A 26,700-nucleotide genomic window follows, 5' to 3' on the forward strand; every position below is an offset into this window, starting at 1 on the left:
GTATACACCTCTTTGGTATATCTTAACTGCAAATTCAAAGGTAAAAATTCAAATAATGATGGTGTCTATCCCTGAATATTATCAAACCTTTCATTATCAAACAGTGCCTCTCCATGCCATTCTATGTTCTATATTTGCAAAAAAAGTCATAAAGATGACTATCTTTGGATGTCTGGAGTTGCATGAACCAATAAATTGTTTATTTTCTCAGTGGGAGTTCACTCAGGACATTGAGGAGCTATTTCCTCCTAATTAGTTCCCTTGAGTCCTCTTATAAAAAAAACACCTTAGGCTTCAAGGAGTCTGTTTGGGGTCATTATTTTCCTGATAAATGTACTCCCCACCACTCCAGATTTCCCAGAAGGGAGACTGCAGGGTAGAAGAATGTTGTGCTGCACAATGTATTCCATGATTGGTTCAAATTACTCAATTTACCCTGTATTTTCAAAAAAACCAATCCGGAATCATCAGTCAGCCACATCCTACTTCCAGTGCAGAAGCCAGGCAGTCATTTTCCCTCAGAGCATCATTGAACATGAGCTCTCCTCAGCTTGTTTCTTACTTTGATGAACTGGATGGCTGCAGGGACTGTTCTGAGGTTTGAGACATTTCATTTGAGATGTTGCTGGTTGTTCCCACCGCTGATAGCTCTGTAGGAAAGGAGTGGACAAGGCTGATTTGGCTCATGCCAGGCAGAGATTATTGACCTGTTAAATTTACCATCATATTTTATCAAGCCACTCTGGGATGTCATTTTGTCAGATAGGTGTGCTAATGCAAGGTGATTTATCTTGTCTAATCTTTGAAAGGTAACCTGCAATCAAACCTCAGACAATGCTGAAAGATGTTGTCAGTCATGTAGTACATGCTGAAGAGACAGGAATTTTTGTTTCGGTCTTTAGATCAACAAATTTTTGCTCAAAAAGAAAACTATATCTTTCATTTTAGACTCAAATTTCAGCTTCGTGTGGTGTAAATGTGTTCATTTTCACCTGTCAAAAACCCTTTCATGCTCTGTATCTTGTGATTATTACACTGTGATCATTCCTTGATAGTTGCTCACCTCTGTGATTCAGAGTTGCCAAGTTCAACGTTGTGTTTTCATTTTTTCTGCTGGTGCTGAGCTGACTCTAACAGAGTTTTAGGCTGATTGAAACACTGGGCTTAGGCTCCCATGGCCTAAATCCCCCCTAAATCCCAGTGTTTTATTTTGGCCTTAGCAGACTCCAATAGAGTTGGGTAGAGCAGGCATTGCCAGTGGAATTGCAGATGTGAAACTCTGGACTGTAGCAGGTGTCCTCATGGGCTCCTGCAGGTGTTGTCTGACCCACATCTGTGCCAGCCCTGCTGCAAAATTATGGACAAACCTGGTCTGAGAAGTGCTGTGGAGCTGGGACTGCCCACCCACAGCCCCAGCACCCAGGAGTGTGTGACCCACAGGTGGCTGGGGAAGGGAGAAATGCTGCTGGGATAATGCTCCCTTTAACAAGGGCTGCTGAACATCCCCTCTGCACTCTAACGCCTCTTCACCCCTCTCCACCTGACATCACCTTTCCAAGCTGACATTCCCAGTGTCAGAGAAACACTTCTGGTTTATTTCAGTGGAAGTTTGTGTTTGACTGAAGTTTGATTGGAGCCTGAATAATAGAAATAAACCTTTTTATTGATAGGAGATGCCCCATTTTTTAAAAATCCTGTGACTATGAAAATATCACCCAGACATCTCTTAGGTTTGCAATGTGAGTTTGCAAGCCTCCCTTGCAGTCTGAATTCCATGTGTGCAGCACAAGCCCAGCATCACTGTAAACACAGAGAACAGCTGTGAACAGAGAGAAGGAAAAGCTGGGAAAAACAGATGCCTTTCAGCTGGTACACATTATTTAATACTGAACTGCCCCTTAGCACAGCCTTGGGTGCTTTATTGTATTTGCCCACCTTAGAAAGGAGCTGGAGCAGCAGCAGCAGCCGGCTCTGGCTGTGGGGAATGCAGCCACAATTCCTGCACCCTCTACTGGCTGATGCACACACCTCTGAGGGGCTGCAAGAGTTTTTCCTCAGCTATAAGAATAAATTTCTCAGCTGGAACAATAACATTTGCCAGCAAAAATTTTATAGCATCATAATTAGTAGAAATAGGAAATTTGGGTGCTGTAGCTGTCTGGAATAGGAAAGGGAGAGAAAGGTCTTAGAAATAGAAAACTAATGAATTCTTTCATCTTGCCTAAGAAACTAGTTATTGAGAACCACTGTGCTCTATTTCTGCAGCAAGGGAATGCCAAAGTTTGGCACACAGAAGGAGACTAATCTGTATTGTGCTAATTCTGAATGCTAGAGACATTGTTCATTAAATTCTGCAAATGCCAGATGTGGGGGGGAGAAAAAGTAATATTCTGCAAGATCAAGACCTAGAAATTTGAAAATTAAAATTCAAAGTCATGTTTTTCTGGGTGTGGGATTCACTTCAGCCCCAGATAAGTATTACAAAGTATTTGTCTAGGTTTAACTTTCAGATGGTTGTAGCTGATCTTGCTATAAAAAACAGCTGCAGTTTCAAAGTCCATGTAGAGAGCCCTCTGTGGCATGACCATGGTGTAGAGAGGATCACACGCTCTCTTGGGTTATGACATCAATTAAATAATGGACTTCTAGGCTGCTGCAATTTCTCTAATGATGTTTCTATTTTTTTTTTTTTCTCATTTTTTCTTTATATTTTACTTTTTCTCCCTTGTCTGCCCACATGGATACCAGCTAAGGCTTCCTGAGGTTATGTTGCTCCTGCCATAGCAGACAGGGGTGCTGTTGGTGTGTCCAGTTTTCCAGGCTGCCTCACCCCATAGATCTGGTGCTACCTCTTGACTGTGTGCAGCAAGAGACACAAAGGCTCATAACCCAACATGCACCCATTAGACAGCTACAATGAAGAATTTTGATGTTGCTGCTTTGCTATTAAATCATTTGGACTGATAGATTTTACAGGAATAGTATTATTGGACTATAAAGAACAGCTCACACTACAGTGAGATTTTCAGAAATCACAAGTGATTTGACCTGCCTTCAGTTTACTTTCTTAAAAGTATTTTCGGAAGGATTATTGCCCCTCTCCTTGCCAGTTAGAGATGGTGCTTCTCTGGGTCCTCCAGTTCAGGAGCTCTTCAGGTGTCTTTGCCTTGGAGATCCTTGGCAATTTCTGCTCTCCCTGCTTTGCCTGCGTGTTCTTACCTGTACCTGTCAATTCTGTGTCATTTGTCATTGTGCAGTGAATCAGATTCCCAGACATGACAAGCTTTAAGACTTGCTAAGATAAGCAGGTGAATGTGTTAGAATGTTTGTACAATGGTATTTTCATATTGATATTATCTCCTGAACTTCCCATCACCACTCGTGCTGATTAATGCCTGCAAAACACAGGAATGTGTCCTCTATGAAGTGTTTTTCTGCCTGCTCATTATTTCCTATTGCTTATTTTGGCAGAATTTCAGAAGCACTCCTCATATTGACTCCTCCACAAAACCAGTCAGTCCCACACAACCCCCTGGGGTGTCTGGCCTCTTTTAGAGGTCTCTCAGTTCCCTGCAAGGGCATGGACTGGCTGCTGCACCTGCAGGCAGCTGCATGGGTCCATGCCAAGCAGAGGCTGCCTCTTGACCTCCCTCTCCTCCCCAGCTTGGGAATCCCTACATGCCTTCTCCTTGGTATGGGAAGATTGTCTCTGCCCTGGTGATAAAAAAATCAAAATGGATTAGACAGAGTTAAAGGCAGGAGAGATAAAAGAGTTTGCTCAATGTCTGCACCTGCTCAGTGGCTCTGCCCCTGCTCCCAGCCCAGCACCCAAACCCCAGCACACCCCAGCCTCTTTCAAATGCAGCTCACACAAAGCAGATTGGAAGTGATTTACTGCTCTTTAGGAGTGTTTTCAAATTGCATCTTTTTCAGTTGTCAGGAATTAACTGCAACTGCCTGAGTTTTAATTAATGGATCATTTTATTTGGTGCATCTGAACAGAAAATTTAGGGCACATCTTTGGCTCTTTTGGCCAGTAGCCATGATGACAGCCAGGCTAATTATATCGGTCACCAAGTTATCAGCACAATCGTAACTGGAGGCAAACAGATGCCAAGAGAGGCTGGTAGTAAAATCATGATGTATTTCACAGTCATCTTATTACTGACTGATTTAAATAAGGACCTATAATGCTCTGTCAGTACAGAGAGTGTCAAGGTTCCAGCAAGTCTTAATTCACAGAAGTTCAAGCTTTTCTTTGCTTATAGAAAGTGACTGGTGAAAAAGGAAAAGGTGTGCCACAGCGAAAGCATGTGGAGAACAATTTACTGCTTGTACTTGCAAATGCTGGCAATCCAGGTCACCTGGTTTTTTTTTATTTTTTTTACTGAGTTTAAGTATTAGGGAAGAACACTCTCTGATGAGGTTCCTCTGACTTCCATTTCATCTCATGAGTGATGAAGTTGGCCCATAGTTCTCTGTCATTTGGTTGCTGGGTCTAAATGAATATAAACTGCATGTAATAGTGACTCAGAACAGCAGCTCCATCAGGGAATGTCCCTGTGTGCTTTCAAACTCAGCACATTGGAAGCAGAATGCAGTATGTACTCAACATTAGTTTTCAACTAATTTAATTAAAAAAACTAGAAATTGGTTGCGTTTCACACAGTGTGAAGAGAAAACTCTTTGTCTAAATGCTTTCCATAATTTTAAAAAACAAGTTCTAGCCTCATAATTTCTTCTACTGGGTCACTGCAAACCAAGGTACTGCTGGATTATGGCTTCAAATAATAACTGAAATTTTGGGAAGGAACAAAGTCATAAAACTCCTCTCTAAATGTATTCCCAGCCACATAAACAAGGAAATGGATTTTATAATTAATTCAGAGTTCCCTGGCAAGCACAGTGTTGTAATGTGTTGTAATCTACTGATTAAGTTCCAGTAAGAACACTGGCAATGGCTTTTTTTATCAATATCTGTCTTTTACAGCACCCAAAAGAACCCGAAATTCTGAATCTCAGAATAACCACGGGTGGATTGTGCTGGATCTGAGCATCCAGTCAACACTTGGGGAGGGGTGAGTCTGTAGGAACAGGGTTTGTGTCATCCTTGGGTCCTGTTTGCTTTCTCTTCCCACGTCCTCGAGCACTGTGCTTTGGAAATGCTGTACTTTACAGAAAATTGCTTTTGAGAAGTTCAGGCTGAATGGGTGTTTGAAACATTCCAGCAAAGCTTTTAATCCAGTAGGATTCTACTTCACAGAATGCTTTGCCATCCATCAGGCCACTGGTCATGGCTGTTAATTAAATGAAAATGCAAAATAAATCCACAGTGCAGAGATACAACATAGCCAATTAAACATCCCAGTGCAGGGTGCTAATGATAAAAAGTGAATGTCACCAAGGACAACCTGTGTGATGTCAGAGTACAAATCCCACCAAATGACAAAATGCAGGGCTCCCATCGTGGGTGGGAGGAAGGGAATGGGTGTCCCTGAGGGCAGCAGAGGTGCTGGTGAGGCTGTAGGGGATGTGAGTGTTGGGGACTTTTGTGGGCTACAGGCAGCTAAAGCCAGAGCACTCAGACTAGTGCTGCTAATTTTCTTGACTCTTGATATGTGAAACTCTGACCAGACTCGAGTGAGCCCTTTGCCGTACAACAAAGAATTGCATCTTTTAAAATGTAGTTGTTTTAGTACAAAAGAGCAATTCTGAAGAAAGCAAATGATAGCCATGTTTGGAGTGCCTGAAGGGCTGTCAGGGCCCTGTGTCTTTGTGCAGATGTCAGGGCATCTTTGTGAAGAAGCTCTGTGAAGAGGGATGGCCTCTTTAAGTGGCTCTGCTTGGCAAGGTTCAACCAAATGAATGGCAATAACTCAGCAGTTACAGCTAACTACAGCAGCTCATAGGCAGGCATTATAATTTCATTAAAGATCTGGCAATCTAAAGAATATAAATGCACAGAGATGAGCAATCTTTAGTTTCATGAAATCAAAGAAAATATTTAACAAAGTTATTGCAACACACAACTTAATGAGCTACCTTGAGACAAACAAATTAGTGAATATTTAGCATTTTGTGTATGTAAATAGTTCCACCTGTTCTACCTATTAGAAAGGTTAATTTTTTTGAGAAACACAGTCTGATAAAATTTATATTTGAAAGAAAAACTTGACTGTCTTAAGCTACATAATTCACTAGCTCATGAAACTTGTGTTGCATCAAAAAACTTGCCTACCTTCAAAGCTCAGGGTGCACATTTTATATATCTCAATGTGCATTTTACCTTGGATTGCTAGTTGGGAGCCTCTTTCTTCTCTTTAGCTTTTGATTGTGTTTTGCTCTTTTTGGAGGTTAGTTGCTTACAATGAGGGTTGTATGGAGGGTTTCATGTTCCTAAAATAGAGAAAATGGAGCAGAGGGGAATTTTGGACTATTGCAGAATGCTGACCTTTGAAATTTCTGTGGATTTTAAGTCCATGGAAATTTAGCTCACTCTTCATTCTTTTAATAAATGCAGATAACACAACCCTATCAAGACTCAGCCGAACTAAATATTAAATAATACCAGTCTTTAAACCAGCTTTGGATTCCCTAGATTGCAATGAAAGTGTAATTGTTTCTGACAGGCAGGATATTAAAACATATTTAACAAAGTTCTAATCAATTACAGGCACTTCTTCCCTTGTTTCAAACTCATCAAAACACTCTTTAGACATTTATATCTAGGCATAAATGTGTGTATGTTGTAGAATGTTTTGGGTTGGAAAGCACCTTAAAGATTATGTCGTTCCAAGCTTATATAAATATATATATATGTGAAAATAAATGTGTGTGCAAACCACTCAGTTTTTACAGGCAAAGACATCTTGGTTGTAAACTGCTGGTTGAATCAGCATCAGACACTGCATGGATACAGGAACGTAATATATTATTTTACTATGTTAGAATATAATCTGTTATTACCAGATATGTAGGCTCAGCTATTGCTATCCCATCTCTTTATAGAGGGTTTGGCCCTATACTTTGTTTTCCCAGACAATTATCCCTTCCTGTACAATTTTCTGGAGCTGAAGACAAATCTTGTTCCCTCCCACAAGTCAGTATCCCTCTTTCTCCAGCAGTATTTTGGATGAGGGGAGAGCTATTGAGGCTCCTGGAGGGAAGGAAGAGGGAGAAATATTTGAACACAGTGCAGGGAAGCAGAGTGAAAGACAGTGGGAAAGTTCTGCAAAGGGACCCCAGCCTTGGGGACAGGTCAGAGCAGAAGTGGTGTGTGAATGAAGTGGTATCACACATCTCTGCTGTGAGAGAGAATTGAAGAGCAGCTGAACGTGCTCAACAATTTGGTGCCATTTCTGCACAAGTGAAGATGGGTGAGGACCAGATGGAGACTTGGTGGCCAAAGGTGGGATTGTTGCAAGTTGAGTGTAAATTGTCAGCTCCTGCCACCCACAAAAGGCCTGGTAAAGAGATAAATGGGTTGATTTCCCCCCACAGTTAGTAGGGGATCATCTGCTTAAATGATAGTTAGAGCACTCCAGGGAGATGTTCACGTGGTGGCTCAGGGAACGCAGGGAGGATTCTCCATCCTTCAAGAAGGATGGAGAATAAAACTTGGCACACTTGGATTCCAGTGGCTTATCTAGTGACAAGGAGAGTGCTGTTATTTTATTTCACCTTTATTTCTTGCTTTTCAGTATAAAGAACAACCCAAAGATAAAGGTACTCCAGGGTTTTGTGCAGATGAAGAATGGCAAAATACCTCACCTGGTGTTGCCTCTTTGGTGATAGTTTTTGGGCTGTTGGTTGATCTGTGGCTGGTGGCAAATGATTGATTTTCATACACAAATTTCATTTCTAGTTTTGAAACTTTTTTAATGTAGTATTCCCTTGAGACTAACATAACAAAATTCATGGGATTGCCCTGTCAGCAGAGTATGTTCTGCCTTTCCCTCCTGTACCTGAGAGCTGCACGCTTTTGGCAACAGCAAAAGAATTAAATTTCAGAGTACTGAAGGATTCTGGACTTTCCTAATTAACCATGGACTTGAATAGTTATTGAGATAGGCAAAAAACATGCCCAGGACAGGATTATTCCAGCACATGGGAATGTCACAGGATGAATTACTGCTGTTTTCTGTCACTCCTGCTATGAGCATTTAGATCCAGCTCCTCAGTGGGACTGAGAGACATAAATAGCCCAGCGTGGCTGGGACTGACCTTCCTTCCACTGGGATGTGCTCTCAGGTGAGGGTGTAAAAGCTTATCAAATTTTCGGGCACCTCCAGACCTTGCCTGGGGCTGTAGGCTTGGAAACATGAGTAGGTTTGCTATGCTTGGTTAAGTGTCAATATTTTAAACTGAGGTGGCTGTTAGCAGAGCAAAATACAGATTTTAAACACAATGTGAAGGGAAGTCTCTCCTAAAATAACAGGAGATGTTAATGAGCTCTCTGCAAGAGGTTTAACTCGGGATGTTTTAATGTGTGATTGTGGCTGCTCTCAGAAAAAATGAATAGACCTATCAGCATTCAAAGGACTATTTTCCTTTCCCTTCTGATCTGGCCTTCCTTTCTCCCCACATCCCCTGAGTCGTCAACTTTCATTGTCTGCTGTGATCCTAGAAAGCATGAGGGCTGGGGTCGGAGAATACTTTTATTCCTCAATTAGAAATAGAAAGAAAGCAATGAAAAATAAGTAAAAAAATTCAAGAAACAGCAAGGGGAGACAAAAAGAGTCACTTATATCTTGTGTGTAGACAGTGATGATCCGGGTAAGTAAAACCATGGCTTCATCTTAAATTAAGCCCGTGTGAAATATTTGAGTACAATCCACATCTCTTTATATAAACTACACACAAATTACAGAATTTGGGTATAATTTAGCAAGAGGCAGCAGCCCACCTGCACGCAGGTGTGTGCAGCATCTCCACCCTGCTCTGGCGTCCCTTTGTGCCCCGGTGCTCGCGGGGCTCCGTGCGCTCGGTGCCGCTGCCCACGGCCGCCGGAGGGACCCCCCAGCCCCGCAGCGGGGCCGGGGCGTTGCGGGAGGGTCCCCCGGAGGCCGGTCCGCCCGGGGCGGTGCGGGGCGGTGCGGGGCCGGGGCTGCCCGCGCTGTTCGCCGCGCCGCCGCTGGGGGTATCTTTGTACCATTTTTCATCCAGCAGCAATTTGGAGTGGAAACGTGTAATAGGGGAAAAAGCAGGGATCTCGGCGGTTTGAGCGAGCCGTGCATCCAGGAGCCAAAAAAGATTAACAGCCCTCCGCGTCCCTTCGCGCACCTCCCGCGCCCCTCGGGGCACCGTCGCGGCTCCGCGATCGCCCGCCGGACATCGAGCGAAAGGGATTCGTCTGGAGGGCACTTTCGGATCGGGGGAGATCTATTGGATTAGTGGGATTATCTGCCTGCAGACGGAGAGAAGTAGCGTTTGATCATTTCCATTGCCTGCCTGATGGTCGGATTTACATGGAGGTGGCTCGGCACGGATGAGGCTGGATTCCGGATGGGGATTTCCAACCCCCCCTTCCCGCGCCCCGATCCCAGGAAAGGGCAGAAAAATATATAAAAATCGGTATAATTGGGAAGTGTCCGGAGCACTATTGGGAGCCCTCCCGCTCCCAGCGGCTGGGAGAGCCGGAGGAGGCGAATCCAGCGGATTACAGCTTCGGCTGCGGTTGCGGGAAAGCGGCCGTGAACTGGTAAATACTTTGATGCTGCCGGCGTGCGGGGCGAGCCCGCGCCGGGATGGAGAGGAGGGAGGGGGCGGCCGGGCCGGGATGCAGCACGGCGGCCGGGATGGAGGAGAGAGGAGAGGGGCTGCCGGGCCGGGCGGGGGGCCCCGGGCAGGGCAGGGCGACTGCGGGGCTGAGCCCCCGGGGGCGCTCGGCAGGGCCGGTTTCCCAGCCGTGTGTGCGTGTCCGCGGCCAGGGGGATGCGTGCGGGGCGGCGGGTGCGGGGCTGCGGCTGCTGCGAGCCCGAGCGGTGCCCGCCCGCGGGGATGCGCGGCGGCGGGAGCGGCTGCGGGGGTGTTCGCGGGGAGATCTCCACACTCCCGTTGGCACTCACGCACGCATCCCCCGCACCCTCCGCCGCCGCCCCGGAGAACTTTTCCTCCCCCGCCGCCCCGGGGCCGCCGCCCGCCTCGGGCCGGGCGCGCAGCTCGGCGGGCGCTCCGCAGCCCCCGGTGCCTCCCGCAGCGCCGGCTCCCTGCCCGGCTGCCGAGCCTGCCGGGGGATGGCTCCTCTTTTTTCTTCAGACATCTTCTTTCTCGCCCTGGTGCTGAGTGCTGGTTCTTCTGCTTCTTCCCCCCCCCACAACCCCCAGTCCGCCCCCCCCATCCTCCTTTCCTGATGATCGCACTAGGGCATCATCTTTACTTGCTAAAGGAAAATCAATTTTCAACAGGTTTAATTAAAATTAATCAGTCAAATTACTTAATATTAATTGACTTATAATTAAAGCTAGAAAGTTACCTTGGAATCAGGAGAAAGGATGTTATCTGGAATCGTTTTAACGATGCATATGGTTTCAGAGCAATTACATTCAAATAACTGTTTAAATAAAACAAACCAGAGCTTGATTATAGTGTTGTGCTCTTGCTGGTGCAGGTGACACAATCTGGACTGGCCATTTCGTTCTGGAAATTTGCTGACCTTTCGAAGGAATTTCATATTAGTTTGACACTGGGTTTGCTTTCTGGAAGGCCAGTTTGTTTTAGCTCTAACAACTATGGCATTAAAATCCACTAGTATAAAATGGAAATATGCCTTATAGAAGCTATAAATATCAAAGTGAATGTTTTTAGCACGTTTAGATGTTCTGTGAATTTGAAATGAAGCAGATTTTTCTTTTTCTCAGCATAAGTGTAAGAAATTGTTTTAGGAATTATTTTTTGCCAGCGCTGCCATCCACTGTGGCAATATTTGCATTTATCCAGAGCCTTAGTGGGACAAGACCGTATTGGTAAATTCAGAGATAATTCACATCCGAAACCATGTATTTTTGGCAATGCTCACAATACCCTTTTCATGCTCCCTTAAGACCTAGGTTGGTCTTTTTGTTTGTTTGTTTTTTACAATAGCAGCATTTTTGGTGCATCCACAGACTGTTGTTATAGCTGAAAGAATAGTACTGTGAGCTTTGGGACATTTTCCCCCACTTTTCTGGGCTGGCTTAGTTGAAGCAAAGGATACTTAAGAAATCACACGTACTTTATTACAGGCACCTGACAAGGGAAAGACCCATGCATGGTATAAATGAGCATTTAAAAATAGAGCCCATTATTCAGGGCCCTGATTTTCGAAGATCCTGATTCCCATTGACTGCACTGAGACTTGTGTGGGCTCCACAGCTGTAACACGCAGACCACTTCAACATCTTTGAAATTAGATTTGCAGATTGGGAGCCAAAAGCTAAGTAGCCATGTTTGGGAATGGTGGTTGGGAAGGATTATTTATTTTTTCTTCTCCCCCCAACTCTATTGCTGGTGCAGGGTTAAAGAAGACTGCTCCTTAGTTACTTTTTGATAAATGATGCCGTTTTTCTTAGGCTGTGGCTACAGATTGCAGTGATGTTGCAAAAGCAGTTTTGCAGTAAATGCTTAGGAGATCCTCAGGTACCTACAAAGAGATCCCATTAATCCTGTGCGTTTCCTGCGAATCATATGCAGGCTGTGGGAAGAAAAATGAGGCTGAGGATAATCATGCTAAGTGTGCTGGGAAGCAGGATTTGGCTGAACACCTCTGTTTTGTGATTAACTGAGGTAGCAGCGAAAGCCATGAGAGTGGTTCAGGCTGTTTGAGGCAGTGGGTGTAGGAGCGAGGAGAGGAGCTGCTGTCCCGAGGCTGCTTTGGTTATCTTACCCCTTCTCCTAGAGCAGGGTAAGAAGATAATGCCCTAGCTGTTGATACTTAAACATCTCTCACAAAGTGGGTTTTCTCTGGATTATTTGGCTGGAGGTGGAGCAGTCTGCTGAGGAGGGTTATTTAAAGACTGGGACAGGGCTGTAGGCAGATAAATTGATTTGCAAGCGAACGGAGGAATTTGAACATGGTAATGGTGGCAGTTGTATTTTTTATCAGTTTACATTTTTAATATCTGCTGGCATGCACACCAGCATTAACCACTCTAATTGTTCAAATAGAGTCTGGGGAAAAGGGAAGAAAGCAGAGGCTTAGATGTGGTCTCAGTTTGTAATGGATTGGCTTGCCTTTCTTTATTAAAAGCAAATATACATTCCTTTGTAATAGAGATATAAAGCTGTATTATAGACCCTTGGCTAGCTCTGAGTTATTTGTTTGATGTCATATTTATTATGGTTTTTAAATCACATGAAAAAGAAATTATTTAAAAATTAAATACTGGAAAAAGAAGAGCAGAAGGAGACAGACGTTCTTTGAAAGCAAATAGTGAAAATAAAACATTTATTCTAGAGGTCCAGCAGAAACCTCTGTGGAATTCTTTTAATAAAGGATGGGCAGTTCTCAATCTGATCCAGTAAATGATATAGTCTCTGATTAGTCCCAGATATCCCTCTATGGTAAGTATAACAGGTGATAAAATAATAGATAATGGTAAAAAATAGGTCCTGACTGATGAATAAAAGCATGTCTCCATTTCTGTAGCCCTGGTTCTGAGCTCTGCATTGTGAGGGAGCACAAGCACTCAGAGGGGGATGCCTGCCCTGATACCCAGGTGTTGCACAAGAGTTTGTATGGAAGGGAGGGGAGAGGGAGTTAGGGGATGCAAAAAACCAAACCAAAACAAAATCCCTCACCTAATGGGAAAACTTCATCATGTGTTGCATATTGAGAGCACATCCTGTACTTTTAATAACAAATAATGGCATTACATTCCCCAGGATTACTATTGAACAAGCAGAATTACAGGGGGAAATAATTTTGGCTTCTTGGTGACTCAGCTGCACATTCCTACCTGCCTCTGAAGACCCCACATGTTTTCCAACAGACTTTGTTTCCATAACTATTAAGTGCTCATTAATGATGTTTTGTGCGCTCTCCAGGGGTGAAAAGTGACTGGTTGGCTGCTTGGTTCCATGTTAGGTTTTGCTGTGCTCCCTCTCCACCACAACACTTCCCACTAGGAAACAAAAGGTGGAGTGAGGGAGCAGCAGCTGTGGGAAACCAGGGGGCACAGAGTCTGTACTGTAAATATCCTCATGGTTACCAAGCCATGTAAAGATCTGGGCTGCACACAGCAGGGTAACATGGCTTTTCCACTGCTGTGGTCAAATAAAACATGAGGCCATTAAAGGAAAAGCAATTTGAGTTCTCTTTACCCCATTTGTTGAATTCTTCTGTTTTGTCCTCATAATATTTTCTGCATAATCAGTTTTATTGTTGCCTTTGGGTAGCCTGTTACCTTCTGCTGATGCTTGGTTGGGTCGTTTGCACCATATTAAGGGAGAATGTAATGCCTGGAAATTAGCAACACGTGACTGTAAAACCATATAAATGGTCAAGGACACTTTACAACTATTGCATTTCAAGTAACTCATATTCCTTTAACGAAGCAGAGAACTTAAATGGCAATTTAAAAAGATGTTTTCTCAATCTCCTCAATCACATCCTGCCTAGAGAAGCCATTAGCTCACTTGTTGAACTGGTTCTGGGAATTTAATGAGGGGGATACATTTATGTTGCATTTTGTACTTTGATTTAATTACATTTTGTCCGAAGCTTTTAGGTTCAATATCTGAACTTAAAAGTTGTTCCTTAACTTTTGCCTTCCCAACCCTGTCCCCCAGTTTCCAAAACAGTACTTGAAAGCAGTAAAGTGTTATGTAGGCACACGGTGTTAGAAATATTCATGAGGAGAAAACGACAATTTAGTCAGGAGAAACCTTACAGATAGACTGAAGATTTTGACATCCTCAAGCCTGTGCAGAACAGGCATTGTGGGATGAGGCTTTTGTTTCTTCTACTGGTTTCACAAGAAAGGTTTATTTCTGTGGAGAATCTGGGCTCTGGAGCAGCCCCCATGAGATGCAGCTGCTGGGTCAGGAAAGCCTCTGGCCACTGGAGTCGTGGTCAGCGTGACCAGGACATGACCACAGGGACACTGAGCCTGGCTGCTGGAGCTGAAATAAGTCTCTTTCTCACAGACAGGGGTAGGAAATGAAAAGAGGACAAGGAGCTGAATAATAGGAGCTACACATGAAGTCAGATGGAAAGAGTAAATCTTTGTAGACGTTTAATGGTGTTATATCCTAAGCTTTTGGGAAATTTTATTTGAAATTTTTTTACAACGGTAAATATAGTCTGTGCTACATCCTATTTCTATTTCATGTGAGAGAAAAATTCCCCATCTATGGCACAACACTTTACTGCTACCATTACTGCAGACTTTATAGATCAGAGATGTGTCAGCATGTTAGCTTTAGCTGTAATGCTTTTTTTTTGTGAAACCTTATGGGCCTTGCAGCCACTTTCTCATACTGACACTCATAAAACGTTCAAGTTCTCATATTTATTATTTAATTTGCTCCCTATATAAAGCAGCAGAGCTCTTTGGTACATGAATATGAAGCCAAAAATGACAGGCAGGCATGAATGGGACTAATGAGTTTTAATAATGCACATATTAGAAACTGTTAAAGGAAGTTTAATTAAGAAAAACAAGTTAAGCATGAAATTCATTTTGGAGCAAATGCAAGTAAAGTCACAGATGTACAGAATGCTGGATCACAGGAAACAACCTCTTCAAGCTGATAGATCCCTCTATTGCCAATGTTGCACTCAAGTTGTAGTGTGCTCTCTGCAGTTCTGGAAAGCCTGGTAATACCAGTCAAGAGCACTTTCAGAGCTGAGTTAGAGATGTTGGGTTTGTGATTAACAAATTATGTTTGTACGTCTGTGAATTTCCTGATGAGTTGGAACTTGATCTCAATTACCCTGATGAAATTGGGACCATCTTGACCATCTGATCAAGAACAGAAAACATGAGTTCCTTTTTCTGCCACAAGGAAGTTTGCTGGTCTTTTTCTTAAAAAAAAAATAAAAAAAAATCATCTTGTTGAAGAGGTGGTTATTGATCTAGCTCTACAACAAGGGTTTTGTATGCTTGGAATTGTTACTGTATTGTATCCAGCTAGAACAACAATTCATGGACAAATCTGAGTTCATTCAAGCATCTTTGTATGCAGAGTTCTCCCTCAAGAAGTGGTATTATCTGAATTTCAGCTTTTTTTAGCTTGAATTACTATTTCCACCAGGAAAATACAAAAGTGATATCTTTCTTATGAATCTGATATGAAAGCTTGCCTCGGGGGCTGAACTAGCATTAAAGGTGGTATTATTGTTGATATTATAGTTGTAATAAAGGTGGCAAAAAAATTCAATTAATTTTTCTCATACGATTAACCCCAGTGAACCAAGGGTGAGCCATAAATATATATCAGGTGAAGATCTCTGTTAACAATTCTGTACCTAATTTATCCCCTGAAAGACACAAGAAAAGGGCAGTTAGTTTTGGAAGTCTCTGGGTGGGTTCTGGGCACTCTGCTGGAGTGATCAGATGAGAAGCACGTGTATATTTTATGAAGTATTAATCAAAGCAACTCCTACTTGACCTGATGAAATGCAATACACAGATTTTGATACTGAGGCTCTCCATTGAGAAACATCTGGGTTATTTTTGTCTCTGGGATGACCTCTGATTAACATGAGTTCAGTGGAATTTCTGCAGTAGGTCAGGGAATCTTTTTGTCCTGAAGCACAGAGCAGCCATCAACAGAATGGCCATTTGATCATTTAGCTGAATAGTTACAGTACTCAAAAGTGAGGATAATGCCTGGTCCATTTAAGAGTTAACTGTAAGCTGCTAAAAGGAATAAAGGTTCACTTCAGTGCCCATTATATTCCAAGCCAGTGCATCTGTCATTTTTAATTTAAATCTGTATTACTTAGCTGTCTGAAACTTTACACATAAGTGACAGAGTTACCCATTCTTTCTGTTATGGGTAAAATCACCATTTCTTTACCTACTTATTGTGCAAAATGTCAGACAGCTCTAGTCTGCATTAAAAAATTGTAGTCAACTTCTGGTAGTATAAACAATTACTTCAGAAAAGAAGTAGAACTATTTTAAGAAAATGATTTATTGATATGAGTAAATGGAAGATTATAAGACTTAACAGACCTTCTCCTCATGGGCTTAATTTGTCTAATTCAAAAACAGTTTAATAGAAAATTTTGATCAGAAGTCTTCCTGTTTTGGCAAAGAAAGATGTGGAAAATTTTCAAAGTGATTTTTGATCATGAAAATACTAATTAATAAGCATTAGTGAATATACCCACTGACAGCAAAGAACAAAACTTTGGTGCAGTTGAGAAATACATCACAATTTAAAGGAGTCTTATGACATCTACCCATTTAAATTCAACTTTTCAGTAATTTTGAAACACTGCATCAAATACTTTATGCTACAGTATTTAAAGACTGTTTTTTTCACTAACTGGTTATGAGGCTTAGTGGTCAAAACATCATATTAAATGAAGGTGAGGGCACTCAGGAATCAGTTCCTCTGATCTAGGAGTGATACATTTACACCACTTGTAGCATCTGGAAATCCTTTCCACGGGGTTGTTTGTGTTCCTGTGTAACAGAACACTTGTCATCTCATCCTAAGGCAGGGTGGGACTGTGAGCCCATGAAGGTGATGTCTTATTCATGCCTTTGTTGGCCATCTTGGCAGAGGCTCTGCATCTCAATAGGGCTGGATTTGGGGCAGCTTTCTGGAGCTGCCAGGCCTATGGCTGCCCTGAGGTGGAGGGAGTGCTGGCGAGTGGGATCTGACCAAACCCCACCAGAGCTGTGCCCTTCTTACATGCATTATGTGTTGCAGTCTCCTCTATCATCATTTCATACACCTGTTTTTAAAATGAATGTATTTAATTTCTTGAACTAAGCCCATGCAAATCCCATCCTTTTGAAAAAGTATTTAGGGAAGTATGCAAGAGCAATATCTGTTTAAAATATCTTACAGAATGGGTTGGGTTCAAAGGGGCATCTAAAGGTCTTCTAAGTTTGGTAGACCTTCCCCTCCAGGCTGCTCAAAATCCCATCAATCTGGTGGTTTTTTACCACAAAGTTGAGAGAAAATACATTGTATTTGGGACTTGCTTCCCTTGCTAACGTGAAACACCAAAGAAGAGATGGGGAATTTTGTGCTGCATCTCTTGAGAGTTTGTCTGCTCATGTTTACAATTATTGTGTCACACCAACACAGTGTTCACCCTCATCTTTCCTCTAATGGTCTCTGTGCCACTGTTCGTGTTCCTGCTTGGCTTCATAGCATGTTTTAGGACAGAGATTTCTTCTTAGAGACATGAAACATCTCTGGGCTCTTAGTTCTAAGGAGAGACTGCTGTAAGTAAATATGGATGCAAATGTAGCTGGTTCTGCAAAACAGCACTTGTGTTTTGAAATGAAGTGGCATTGTGTGGTGTTGCAAACTCTTGCAATCACTTTGAATATTTGTGCAACTGGGATTTACTAGCAAAGTGGAAGTGGAAAGGAATTTTTGAGCAGGAATATCAAATCATGGAATATACCTTCAGCTGAAAAGAAAACAGCTTTTTTGAGGGTTGGGAGATTTTTGTCTTAACAATAATAGCCTTTCCTAAAGGCTAAAGCTGACATGGCCAGAAGCCTTGGATGCCATCAAAGGCTTTATTAATCCATTGGAGCTATTGCCAGGTGGTACAGATCAAACCATCCCTTAAGATTTGAAAGTCTGGGTATGAGTAGCAAAGAGGAGTTGCAGTGCTGCAGATTGCTGCAGATGTGACCCATTGTGGGAGGCCTCTGTCACTGGAAATGCAAAGATGCATTGAAGCTCTCTTGGATTGTTCACTCCTCAGCATACTAAATGCTTCTCTAAAGTATTTCAGAATCTGGGCTATAAAGTAATTTGAATTCAGAAAGGAAGATAATAAAATATTAGAAAAGAACCCTCTATATAGTATAGACTGTTTGAAAGAGCATGAAAGTCTTTATCAAATACCTTTCACAGTAGAATTCATTTGTGTTACCACAGGGAGCAATTGTGATCCTCAAATCAAGACAGCAGAAAAATCTGAAAAGGTTTCTCCTCCTCCTCCTCAGATCCACATTATTTTGATGCTAAATCTTGTCCCAGATTTATCATTGCTACTCTTTGGCATATTTGTCTGCTTGTCTCCATGATCATTTCTGTTTATTCTTTCTCCTTTTTTCCCCACTGATTGTGCTTCAGCTGAGTCCAGATACCAAGGGAAAGTCCTATGTAGATCACCTGCAGGAAGACTGGGGAGAATTTTGTCCAGCCTTAACTCTCAACATGCTCCTGGCCAGCTTCTCTGCTTGCTCTTGCAGCTAGGGCTCAAAATGAAATTTTGTCATGAAAGTTTCAAAAGATTTGTTAAATCTCAGTCTTTTTGTTTGTGTTGAGTTTGTGGTTTTGATGTGATAGCTTCAGGGCAGCCAATGACAGGCTTGAATGTCTGACCTCTCAGTCTTGAAAATAAACTGTTACTTAGACATTTAAAAAGAAAGGCTTGAAAAGAGCAAATCCAAAATTCAAGTTACAAATACAATGAAAATATGTTGATTCAAATCCTGCAAGCAGCTGACAACTTTCTGCCCTTTATAGCCCATCCATCTCTTCATGGAGGCTACTGCCCAACAGTTAATTAATTAGGAGCAGCAAACACAGAACTGAATTATATTCTTACCTTTTTAGCATCCTGTCTCAGAGTAAAACTTTATCAATGGGAATCAAACCAGAACTGTAGATCACAGCAGAGCTGTTCAGCTGCAAAGACAAACCAGCAGATGGACAAGCTTAGAATTATAGCCCAGCTCTAGGACTGCCTTCGAGTTTACATTGAATTTACCATTTGAGATATCAAAAATGTATTGCAAAGTAAATGTATTACAAGGAAAAAAGATGCTAAATAAATTATTAGTAGCATCTTGTTAATTTTGCACATCACCTTGAAAACCCAGCACCTTGAAATGAAGAAGGATGTTTTTTGCCTGGCACAGGTATGCTGGCTGGATGTGTTGAACTCAGACCTCCCCCAGACCATGTGAATTAGCTGATTCCCCAGACCATGTGAATTAGCTGGAAGGCTACTGAGATAAAGTTCCTGCTATTTACAAGTCTGAGTTTGAGAAAGAAGAGAAGCTGCACTGTTCTGTTCCTGAGAGGAAAACAAACCCTCATGGGTTTTAAGACCCAGTGGAAAAGGCTGTGGAGGTTTTTGAATTCCACTAAGGAACAGGCTTCCATCTCTCCATGTGCATTGCTCAGAAATCTGTCTGCCTACTCTGTCTTTACCATTTCTCAAGTAGTACTCTACTCCCTCCAAAATCTGAAATGCTACAAAGCAATAATCCTCCATGAGGGGAATGTCTGCCATTCCATGTAGCAGTGTTAAAGTAAATGCAAACACACACATCGAGTTGGGGGAATTATTTTCTGCAGCTACATTGGCGCGTTTCCAGCAAATACTGAGAACATACAGCTGGAGGATGAAGGGCATAAGCCTGTTTGTTAATGCAGTTTCACAATGAAGGTGTTAGAATTAACAGAGAAAGAAAGGGAAAGAGAAATTTGTGGAAAAGCTTCATCTATCTCCTTATTGCCTCCTGAGATAGATTGTTCAGAGCTAAAGGAACACTAGACATGAACCAAATCTCCTGCTGTCCTATATAGCTTTTACAATCTCCTTTTTAATAACCCAAACTACAGGGTAGTCTGACTATTAGACAAGCCATTCTTTTGAATTCTCTCCACAATGTGTATAGACATGATAAAAAAACCAATTCTCATTAAAGCTGCCAATGCTGTTTCAAAAGCAGGTGGTTTAAAATGTTTCCTATACAAAGCAAAACACATTTCTCGTGCATTACGCACTGCTTAATAGGGAGTGTAAGATTACACTGCTATGTTGTGTATAACACTGCATCTTAAATAATAGGATATTGTAAGTTGTGTTGGAAATATGTTCCACATGAATATGGAAGATATAATGATATGCACTGAGCAATTTTCAGAAGTGCTGGAACACTGCCTTGTGTGACAACCTCTGAGCTAAAGTAGTTGAAAATAGCATCTGGAATTTCAGATTATACAGTCTCTGATCCTAACTGATTATTTTTTCTAGGATATTGTTCAGTCAGCATGTGGATATATGAAAGATAAGACTTCTCCTGTCCTGTGGGAATGCTTACTGTTTATGTTATAAATTAAGGATGGTAGGAATTGAGTGCTCTCAACATGCATTTTCATTTCTCACTGAAGTCAGTCTTTTATAAGGAATGCAGGATTGATCTGACATAAAAATTGTGATATACAGCCTCCCTGTGCTGCCTGTCCATATCCTTTTCCAAAACAGTTCCGGAAAAAACCTCTGGCAACCTCCAGAAGTCCAGTGGTACTTCTGTGCAAATTCAGTGTTTGCCATTCACTTCAGCAGAAGCAGGCTTTGGTCTTTCATTGGTGTGAACATTTCAGTCTATCTATGAATTTCATCAGCAATCAGAAAACCACATAAAGCATGATAATTCAGGTTATTGTGAATAAACACAGTAATTCATGTTATACTTTAAAATGAAGAAAATGTTTGTATGTATAATAAACTGCTTTTAATGAAATAAAATTCATTTGGGTCTTCAGCGTGCCTGCCTATCTTAATTTTCCCATCTTCTGCTTTAAGAAATAATTACTTCCTTTCTGATAAATCAACTTCTGCAAACAAGGTGAAAATTGATTATGAGCTGATTAAGATAAATAAAATATTAACATAAACACTTACGTAATGTAGCTTGGCAGTGAATTTCTTATTCTTGAAGAGGTGAATTTCAAAAATGTATTTTCTGTGAGTCCTGTTTCTCCTGAGAAGTCTCTGTGAATTCAACAGGTGACATTACAGATAATCCAATAATCAGTGTTTCACCTACCATTTCATGGACCCATGAACTACTGCAGTTTAACTTACATGACTCCAGCAAATATTAATGTATGTAAATAACGTGTCGAACACCTAGTTATCACTCTGCTCATATTAGCTCTTTCATACTAATGATTTATTTTCATTTTCTCCAGGATATAGACCTGCGGCTAACTGGATTTGATTTATAAGAGGGGATTCTGCAGTAAATGGCTGCTCTCTTCATATTGCTGCTATGGAAAACAGAATTGTCAATAGGATGTAGTCTGATAAATAGTGCTGAGTGAAGATGCAGCTTCAATAAGTGTGAAATCAATGGAAGATACTTACCGCATGAAAAGCCTTTTGAGATTTTTCTGACAGGCACCTATTTAGGAAACTTGATCTGTTTCCTCCGGTCGCCCTGTTTTCACACCAGTGGATACAAATCAGATTGCTTCACTGTAGTTACACAACTAATGTGGGACCATGGCCTTCCCAAGATCCGTGTGGCTGAACTGTGTATGGAGAGCGACGGTGGTCCGCCTGCTGCACACGGGATTGAATGCCACTCTTGCTCTTTCTATACTTGGATTTTTGCTTCACGCTGCAGCTGTGTCCTCCCAAAAATTGGATGATACCAACCCAGTGGTGACCACCAACTTTGGAAAGATAAGAGGGATTAAGAAGGAACTTAACAATGAAATTTTGGGGCCCGTTATCCAGTTTCTCGGGGTTCCATACGCTGCCCCTCCAACAGGGGAGCGCCGCTTTCAACCTCCTGAGCCTCCGTCTCCCTGGGCAGATGTCAAAAACACCACCCAGTTTGCTCCAGTGTGTCCCCAGAACATTATAGAGGGCAGGTTGCCTGAAGTCATGCTTCCCGTGTGGTTTACCAATAACTTGGATGTAGTTTCAACCTATGTACAAGATCAGAATGAAGACTGCCTCTATTTAAATATCTATGTCCCAACCGAGGATGGTGAGTTAATAGCAGGCGAAACAGGGAGATCTTTTTATTTTCCTGTTCTACTTTCTAACAATATTAATTCACGTGTACTGGTAGCATGCATGGCTTTCTCTGTTTGCATGCCAGCTTACTACATGTGTGCACGCTGCTTTTCTCTGTGTGCATTTGTCCTTGCTTTTTTTTTTTTTTTTTTTTTTTAATTTCTTTCTTTCTTTCTTTCTTTCTGTCTACACTCATTTTTTTTCCCCCACAGCACGTGTAATTTTTAGGTCAAAGTTGGTGCCTAATTCTCATTGCCACCCACTGACTTCTGGGAAGATGCATCAACATCTTTTCCATTGCATGTGCAGGCACAACAAGTTGAGAATCTTCCGCACCTAAAAAAGCAGGTCATATTTAAGTTAGATAGTGGTGTTGCATGCTCCTACTGTCTGTGACGGAGCTCCATGTTATTTTCTAGTCTTCTATTCATTTTTCAGTCAAAAGAATATCCAAGGAATGTGCCAGAAAACCCGGCAAGAAAATTTGTAGAAAAGGAGGTATGTATAAAGTGGACAAAAAAACCCAAAACAAACAAAAAAAAAAACCGGGGGAGAGATCACAACCTTGCAAAAGGAGAAGGAATAATACAGGTGAAAGTGGCTGATTGCTGGTGCTGGGAACTGCTAGGGACTGTCTTGTCCTGGTGGAGAGGTGTTTAAAGAGAGGTCCGTGTATGACAGATGAGAGATCAGTTTTGTAATGCCGGGACTCAGTTGCACCTGAGCATCTCTGCCTGGCACTCTCTGCTGTGACAGTGCTGGCAGCTTCTCTCTTGGTCCCAAGGCTCTGGGCAGTGCCTGCCAGTGGCACCAGGGGATGGGATGTTGTGTGTGGATGCGGAGGAGGGAGCTCTGTGCCCTGGGATGGGCACTGCTACCACTGGAGGGGCTGGCACAGCCCACAGCTCTCCCTTCCAGAACTACTGCATAATGGCTGGGAAGCATTGTAGCAATGCAGGGCTGAGACCTGCACTGGTGTTCTCCAGGATATTCCCTGCTTTCTTGGAACAGGGTTAACTTTTCTGGAGTGTAGATGTGAAACGTTTTTTTTTTTCGTTTATGCGCTTCTAAAAGTGAGCTTTGATTTCCTTTATTCTGTGATTACAGCTCTCTTTGTCAAAGCCCAAAAACTCTTAATAGGGGTGTAGGGAACTGTTAAAATATTGTGACATGGTACTTTGGGAGCTAGACTGCTTTTGGAAGCTTTGGGAACTTGGCTTCTCCCCTTTCTGTGTTAAATACTATGGAAGAGTTTGCAGATTTCTTTGTGAATATTTGCAAATTCCTCAAGCAGTTGACATGCAACAGAGAAGGTCTATTTTGGTACTGATTCAAAGGAGGTGTTTGGTGCTAGTTTTGAAGTACTGATTTTGTGCTATGCACGTTTGTTTTTGCATCAAATGATCTTCCTTTATTGTTCTCTTTAAAATAATGTGTTACCTTAGAGCTGGACTATATGTGATTTAGAATGCTTTTTGGGGTAAACAGAGTACTGGGGACATGCACAGTTGCCTATTAGCTGTAATCCATTTCTTTTTTATCCTGTTATTCCGAAACAAACACATTTTAGGAAAGCACATAGCAGAAATGTTTAGAGCTGAGCAAAATTTAACTCTTTAAACACTGCATTAGTTTTTTAAGGCAGTATCTAGGCTCTAAATGAAGGTGGCCTTGTTCCCAAGGCTTTAGCTCTTCCAGCTCCTAACTGCTGGTTGCAGCCAGCTGTTAATTATTAATGGTTAATTGTAGTTGCTAGATGTATGCTTTTTTGAGATGTCTAAATCCACTTTCAGTGACTTAAAGCAATTTGTGTTTAAATTGTCAGGCTTTGAGGCATCTTCTGTTTTCTGTTAGGGAATTTTTGCTCGGTGCTGTAAAAGTACAATTGGTTAAGCTGGGTTCCCAAAGCTGGAAATGAAGATAATCAGGGTACTGTGAGCAACGTCACTTCTTCACACATCATTCAAGTTAGAATAACTGCTGTCATTTATATGCATTCAATTAATGTGCAGTGCTGCAGCAGTTATTACGCAGTTCATCAAGCGTGTGTAATTAGCTGAGCAACTTTCACTTCCTATCACCCAGACGCTGATTCACAAAGTCATAAATAAAGATGCAGATCCCCATCATTGTTCTCGGAGAGCATCTTTCATATGAGAGAGTATTAAAAAAAAAAAAAAATCAGAAAAATAGCAAAAGTCAAGGGAGGGAGAGCCCAGTAAGTCATGCTTATTGTCCTGTGGGCCCGAAGGAGAATAAAGAGAGTTACTTGAAATTCAGTGGGTACCTTTCCACTTAGATTCATTGCACACACAGCACAATAAAAAGCCTACCTTTTGCTGCTGACAAGTGCAGAGAGCTCCTGAATACCTTCAGCTGGGCAGCTGAGATATCTGAGTAATGTCTGTTCTCTGAGTAAGTCTCACTCTACTCACCCATGCAAAACCTGAGATTTATCCTGGGCTGGGATTGCCCCCACTGCCAGGGGCACAAGGAGTTGCAGGACAAAGGTGCAGCAGCCACAGCTGGGAAATGGCATCAGTTTTGTATCAGAAAGGCCCAACTCTCTCTCTTTTGCTGGATTTTTAGGTTACAGTCATAGCATCACAGTGCTGAAAATTATTGGAAGGAGAACATCTGGAAATCAGAGGCAGACCCTTCCACCATCTTTTTAATTCATAAAGGATATGTAAGATGAAAGTGATTGAAGCAGCAACCATATGCTATCCTTAGATGTGGTTTGATTCCTTCTTGCTACATGAAATAGATTGAATTAAATAAATTAGTATTTATACTTAATTGTCAGCTGAGGGACATTACAAAATTTAAAAAAAAAAATTAAGAACAGGGAGCAATCTGATTAAAATAGATGTGGAAATGAAAGGAGTTCTATCCATGAGTCATGCTAGAGATGGTAATGAGCATTATATCCATGACCTCCTGTTGGGATTTGGATGTGCCCACAGCAGAGACTGCAGAATGATAGGCTGAAGCTGGGTGAAAAGAAATGAAACAATTCAGCACGTTTCTTGCAAAACATGGAGGCATGTATTCCAGTTACTTGTCCTTCAATTTACTGATTCAAAAATAAAGAAAGAGCATCTGCTTTTGTGTCTTTTCCTTCAGGTAAGGTCAGAGGCTGCAGTTCTGTTTTGGATATGCAGAATCTTGTGTTTGCAAGGGCTCGTTTTGGAAAATCAGTGCAAAGGCATCTGAGTAATTCTGTGTTACTTTTTTGAGTCTCATTTTCATCACTCTAAATTTTAATAGACCCTGGTTATATTGTGGTTTATACCATTTTAGTGATTGATACTAATTATATTGTCTATTATCTGGCATTTCCTGAATTTCCTGACAAACCTTTGCAGCATTTCTAGGGATTACCTGAAGAATATTCTACTCTTTGGCATTTCAGGCCTCTAAGTTTACCTTATAGTCAAAACATAAATATTTTACTTGTGATCCAGAAGGTTTCCTTATCTCTTAGGAGGTCAAGTGCATCCTGCTTTAGCTGCATACCTGTGGTGTCTTAATATTGTATATTAATTTCTTTCCATTGCAACATTTTGCACCAGGAATTTCCTGATTTGATGACAACTGCGTAAAGAAAATTTGGAAAGGATCACTTATATGACCACTAAAAGAACCCCCAGGTGTTGTGTGCTCTTAGGAACCTGTACTAAAGCTTTCATGCTGCCTGCAGATGCCTCAGTGTGAAATGTGGAGGTGTAGGTGGTATATCCTCAATGCCATGCAGCCAGGCAGATGCAGTTTTGGATAAATTAGTATTTGTAGCAGATTTAGGTGTAGAATAAAGAAAGAAATCACTTGATCCTTACTTTTATGTTTAGGAATTATCAGTGGCTCAGAGACCGCCCAATACCCGTGACTTCCCCACATGTGGATTCTGTTTCTTATTCTAGTCAGGGCAGTGAATAAATTTTAAATGCGAAGACTCATGATCTGAACTACCTCATTTGAGAGTGTAGGATTAGACAGCTCTATTAATATTTATGCCTCCTAATGGGCTACTTGATTTTCAGAGCAAAGCTCCCCACACCATACTTTCTGGGTTATGGCTGTGGTTACTATGGACGCACGGGAGCGAATGTACATACACACAAATATATTCATGGGGCTGAAACACAAATCACACTGCTGTAATCTCATCCTGCTCTGATCTCCCTTTGTTTTCAGTAGAGAATGTGTTACATCAGTTCTGTTTTGTAAGAGGCTCTGATAACCTTAGGGCTTTAAGCTTAGCAATGTGAAATATTCTGTAGAAGACTAAGCAGAAATTTCACCTGTTACCTTGTGTTTCTGTGGAGTGGTTGTTCCAGTACTCCATTTAACTACCCTAGAACTGTTTACTTGTCATCAGATCTTGGAAAAGGGCAATTAATAGAACTTGTGCAGTTCCTGTGGACTCCCTTAAATGAAGATCTTTCTGTAAAACCATTTCAGCTCTGAAATCAACCAGAAAAGGACAAACTGAGATCCTTAAAATGTGTATTTCCACTGGCAAAGGCTGTCAATTTATTATTAGTATTCCTTTTTTCTAAAGATGTAATTTAGAAAATAATATCAAAGTAATGGAAAAGTAGATGGCAAATTGTCCAAAATTACTGAACTATCCCTTTCTCTATGGCCATGTGAGTGAGAAATATGAAATCTAAGGTGTGTGCCTCCATCACTGCAGACAGAGCTCTGTCAAAATAAGTTATTCTGTCAGTAGACTAAAAACATGCCTT

The 26,700-nt window shown here is 41.7% G+C and overlaps 1 protein-coding gene across 2 annotated transcripts in view; it reads left to right on the top strand.

The window, feature by feature from the left end:
* Positions 1–21,427: 21,427 nt before the first annotated feature.
* The window catches only part of NLGN1 (neuroligin 1), a 291,506-nt gene continuing 286,233 nt past the window's right edge, over positions 21,428–26,700 (top strand). Inside the window, exon 1 of one of the 2 annotated variants that reach the window (XM_050978186.1) lies at positions 21,428–21,920. In XM_050978186.1, coding sequence (XP_050834143.1) covers positions 21,428–21,920 — 493 coding nt within the window. The remainder of the gene's footprint in view (positions 21,921–26,700) is intronic. The other variant, XM_030227186.2, reaches the window with a different exon arrangement.

This window comes from Serinus canaria, chromosome 9, assembly GCF_022539315.1.
Source record: "Serinus canaria isolate serCan28SL12 chromosome 9, serCan2020, whole genome shotgun sequence".
Taxonomy (NCBI): Eukaryota; Metazoa; Chordata; class Aves; order Passeriformes; family Fringillidae; genus Serinus; species Serinus canaria.